The 5000-nt window shown below is 46.5% G+C and overlaps 1 protein-coding gene across 1 annotated transcript in view; it reads left to right on the top strand.

Moving 5' to 3' along the window:
- Positions 1-5000, top strand: part of calcrl2 (calcitonin receptor-like 2) — a 27113-nt gene that overhangs the window by 14204 nt on the left and 7909 nt on the right. Inside the window, exons 2-5 of the mRNA XM_083638756.1 lie at positions 711-768; positions 1713-1887; positions 4651-4758; positions 4904-5000. The exon at positions 4904-5000 is cut by the window's right edge and continues 16 nt beyond it. Coding sequence (XP_083494882.1) covers positions 715-768; positions 1713-1887; positions 4651-4758; positions 4904-5000 — 434 coding nt within the window. The 5' untranslated portion in view covers positions 711-714. The remainder of the gene's footprint in view (positions 1-710; positions 769-1712; positions 1888-4650; positions 4759-4903) is intronic.

Raw genomic sequence — 5000 nt, 5'->3', positions numbered from 1 at the left:
AGTTTCAATTGTACAGAAACATTTCTCAGCTCAGCATCAGCTGAAAATCATCAAGTCAATCACCCTGGGAAATACTGCTGTTGGCCCTATAGCAGTGATACTCAACTTGCAGCCCGGGGGCCAGATGCGGCCCGTGACAGGGTGCAGAGTGGCCCCCCGACCATTTCCTAATAATTTCACGTTAGTTTTAATAAAGTTTGACTGAGCTCCAGTTAAATTGTCAAATACCACCATCTGCTCGCTACCCAGGCACTTATGTATGTACTTAACCTAAATAACTTAACCTAACTAACTATCCGGTGTGCACAACATTGTCAGACTAAACTCCGGCTGACACCTCAAAAAACTACAATCCACTACAGAAAAATGTATATTGTTTGTTTATTAACTGGCCCCTGGCCTTCTATCATTTCACAAAAGTGGCCCCCGGGCAAAGCAAGTTGAGGATCCCTGCCCTATAGGCTACACATCGATATACAGTACATAGACCCAATGAATTTACAGACCTACCCCAAGATCTCATTTCCAATGCCCATTCCTCAATGTATCTTTACAGAGGAAGCACATTGCCTTCTCTCTTCACTGATGAATGGAGTGTTTCCTCGTGTGTCTAAACTACTGTAGGAGGCTACTTGATGTTAGGTCCTTGTGCCAGTATCAGTATCAGCATGCTGTTTGTTACACTGTTGCTTTTCTTTGTCTCCCTGTAGAAACATGTGGAGGACCCTCGCACTCTCACTGCTGCTTGTACTGGCACTGAGCGCCGAGGTGAGTGTGTGTGTGTGTGTGTGTGTGTGTGTGTGTGTGTGTGTGTGTGTGTGTGTGTGTGTGTGTGTGTGTGTGTGTGTCTGTCTGTGTGTGTGTGTGTGTGTGTGTGTGTGTGTGTGTGTGTGTGTGTGTGTGTGTGAGAGAGAGAGAGAGAGAGAGAGAGAAAGAGAGAGAGTATCTGTACCCTGTATACTGTATGGCGTAATCTTTCACACAGTCTTTGCCACACTTTCATATTCCTTTTTATGTTATAATATAATAATGCATGTGTTGTTATGTTATAATATAATAATACATGTGTTGTTATAGAGACAGTCCGTAGGTCTGGGAACGCCCATACAGGCTCTAGGAACGCCCACAATAGACGCTGGGTTAGCCTGGGGGCGGGGTCAGGGTGGGGTAAATTCCCCCGCTCTATCCATTCAGCAAAGTTAGAATTTAGCTGATAGCCCAGCCCAGGCAGACACGATCGGGGATTTAACCACCGCAGTAAACGCACATCTGAGCAGACGTCTGGTGTTCTGCTCTAGAACCCCCAAACATGCAGTTTAGAGCCGCAGCACCGTCTTTTGGTGAGTCAGCCCATGAGATATATCGGCGGTTTTACCCCACTCGCGCGCCAGCCGTTTAACATTTTGTGGGCGTTCCCAGACATGCGGACTGTCTCTATGTTATAATATAATAATGTATGTGTATTGATTTAAAAAATGACCAACTCCACCTTTCTGTCTCAGTAAATGATGCTGCTTATGATACCTCTGCTGTTATTTTACATTTTGCACATCATGTTAATGCAGGAATCCAGACTTTTGTGCTTCTTCTAACACTTGCTCAAATGTTTGAAATATCAGAGTATGTTTACTTAAACCCCATCCTTAGTTCTATCCTCTTCTTCCTTGCTGTGTCCTCTGCACTAATGTACATTCATTTCTGTGGGACTCCAGGTGGCCCAGTGTGAGGACGTGGGGTCCATGGTGGCTGTAGTAGAGGAGGTGGTGGTGGAGGAGCAGAAGAAGGAGAACATGTCCGTGGTGCCGGGACGCTCCCGGCTGCAGATCCTGGCTGCCCAGTTTGAGTGCTACCTGAAGATAAACCACGACCCGGCCCGGACAGAGGAAGGTCAGGACACTTTGATGCAATAGCTGCAGAGTAGGCCGTCCTCACAAGGAAAAACACAATATTAGTCCTGAACGATCGCTTCAGCGCGGCTTCAGCGTGGTGTGGCGTGACTTTGGCGTGGCTTTGGCGTATGGTGTGAACTTAGACGAACTTAGACGAACTTACGAACTTAGACGAGCGATTTTTCCTTTCCTGGAATCTGTAGAGGGAGGGTTTGAAATCATTTTCAGGGCAAACTTCCCGTTTCGCTTTGCTCAATCAGGAAGTGACATCATTTGTAAAATCTTCATCTCACAAATTATTGGAGATATAATTCATTAATTACATGAGTTTTTAGCACAGTTGACAAGTATTCACACATTCAAGCCTCTCTCTCTTTTGAATTGTCTGTGAGCTTCTGTAAAGCCTGATAGTCCTCACTCGTCATTATAAAAGAAATGTCAATGCCGCAACAGTAATTAACCTTGATTAGAAAAATAATTAACCTTGATACATAAAACAGGTAGAGAGAGGGAGGGAGGGAGGGAGGGAAGGAGAGGGGAAGCTGGCTCTTTGTCTCTGCCTCTGTCTGTTTCTCCTGCTATGCCATGTTGGGTCCATGCATTTGAGGGCATTGGGCCTGGAAAGTCCTTGAACAGTCCTTGAATTTGATGTTGAATGTGTGGGAAGAATCCTGCGTTTTAGTTGTAGGAATCAAACAAAACTTCAGGGTGAATCCAAATACAACAGAATCAGGCACAACATCCACAAATGTGAAACAACAAAATCAGTTTCGGCTTCTTTAGTTAAACCTGATCATCATACAACTTCCATCATTTCGATGCTACAGTACTTACTCTGATTCATACGATTGAGTTTACGTACAAACCGAATGTCAAGCTGAAACAGTGAGTAAACACTGCATCCCTCAGTATAAAAAACACTGTTACACAGTGGGAGAGAGAGAGAGAGACAGAGAGCGAGAGACAGAGAGAGAGAGAGAGAGAGAGAGACAGAGACAGAGAGAGAGACAGAGAGAGCGAGAGACAGAGAGAGAGAGAGACAGAGAGAGAGAGACACAGAGAGAGAGAGAGAGAGAGAGAGAGAGAGAGACAGAGAGAGAGAGAGACAGAGAGAGAGAGAGAGAGAGAGAGAGACACAGAGAGAGAGAGAGAGAGAGAGAGAGAGACACAGAGAGAGAGAGACAGAGAGAGAGAGACACAGAGAGAGACAGAGAGAGAGAGAGAGAGAGAGAGAGAGAGAGAGAGAGAGAGAGGAAGTGAGTCCTTCGCTGGTGAAAGAAGGGAAGCTGGCTCTTTGTGCTCAGTAAATAACTGCCTTTGAAAGTTTATTTTGTGCTCCACTTCCCAACGTGCCACGCTGCAACCTGCCACCGCCATGTTTCCGTCGATTGTTGACAAGCTCCGTGCCTGAAGTGGAGCGGGAAGCTCCGTGCCTGAAGTGGAGCGGGACAGCTGTGAGACGGGACAGCTGTGAGACGGGACAGCTGTGAGACGAGACGCACGCTTTACCACATTCCTGTTCATTTCAATGGATCATTTGCGTGATTCGTCATCCTGACCACAACTTTCTCAAAAAATGCAAAAGATATTCCTATGTTATGTTTCTCCGCCATGTAAGCTGCTACCCGGGACCAAGACTCATAATATTCTCTGTTCTTAGTGGACCCGGGCCGTGGGAGTTAGAATCCCCCCCCCCTCCCTGGGAATTAGACCCCCCCTGGTCTGGAGCACAGTGGTCTCCAAAGCCTCCGGGACTCAAATTCATCATAAATCACTGATGATATCACTTGATCAGTGAGAATTACATCCCTTCATTTGATGGTGATTTAACAAAGGACCTTTTAAAAGAGGATTTGTCCATTTTCAACCAGCTTTGTATCATTACAATGTAGGGAGGAGCCTAACATGTCCTGCATTTCATACAGGACAGTTTCCCAATATGTTTGTAATTTAAGGGCAAGACCAAAGACAATACAGGCTGCCAATATTTGTTTGACATTTAAGGCAGGAAATTAACAATGTTGATCTTCCCTCCATGTTGCCTGCTGGACCCGCACATTGTATTGATACAAAGCAGGGTGGAAATTGGCAGTGTTCCGTTAATGATAAGTTACCCAAATTATTATAACTGTCAGCGTTGTGGAAATTATTTGACTAAGAGCCAACTGAATCAAACAGATTTAAAATTCCAGTCAATGTCTGAAGGAATGGAAGTCCCCCTCTCCACCTTCTTCTCAGCTGTGGTTGATGGACATGGCCTCAATTGTACGGATGGAGAGATTCAGGTTCCTGAGGACTAACTCAATTAAGAGACTTTTGGCTATCTGGGACCCGTTTCTGACCTACCTTGACGAGGCTAGGGGCGACAGGCGAGTCGCCCTAGGGGCGACAGGTGACTCGCCCTAGGGGCGACAGGTGACTCGCCCTAGGGGCGACAGGTGACTCGCCCGGCTGGTTTCTGGTGGCCCCCTTGCGTGGGATGCTATGTATAACATTTCTTGTAAGCACATACGGTAAGCACCTCACACAGCTGTTAGCACCACGTTGTAATGTAATATACTGTATGACATCGGTCATTTGAACTACCTTGACAATCGACCAATGATGTTGTTGTTTTCCTTGGGCTGAAACATACATACACCCACACACACACACACACACACACACACACACACACACACACACACACACACACACACACACACCCTAATGTTAGCACCTATACAAGTCTAAATACATTATGCACTGCTGCCCCCTGCAGGTACTTTCTGCAACCGTACGTGGGACGGCTGGCTGTGCTGGGGGGACTCCACTCCAGGGACAGTCATGCAGATGTGTCCCGAATACTTTCAAGACTTTGACCCTGCTGGTGAGGCGCGCGCACACACACACACACACACACATACACACACACACACACACACACACACACACACACACACACACACACACACACACACACACACACACACACACACACAGCATTTGTAAATTTGACCTGGGTCTCCTCACAGAGAAAGTGACCAAAGTGTGTAATCCTGATGGCCAGTGGTTCCACCACCCAGAGAGCAACAGAGTCTGGTCTAACTACACCCAGTGTCAGACCTACAC

This window comes from Poromitra crassiceps (genome assembly GCF_964638095.1).
Source record: "Poromitra crassiceps genome assembly, chromosome: 6".
NCBI lineage: Eukaryota > Metazoa > Chordata > Actinopteri > Beryciformes > Melamphaidae > Poromitra > Poromitra crassiceps.
This window is presented reverse-complemented; position numbering and strand designations above follow the sequence as displayed.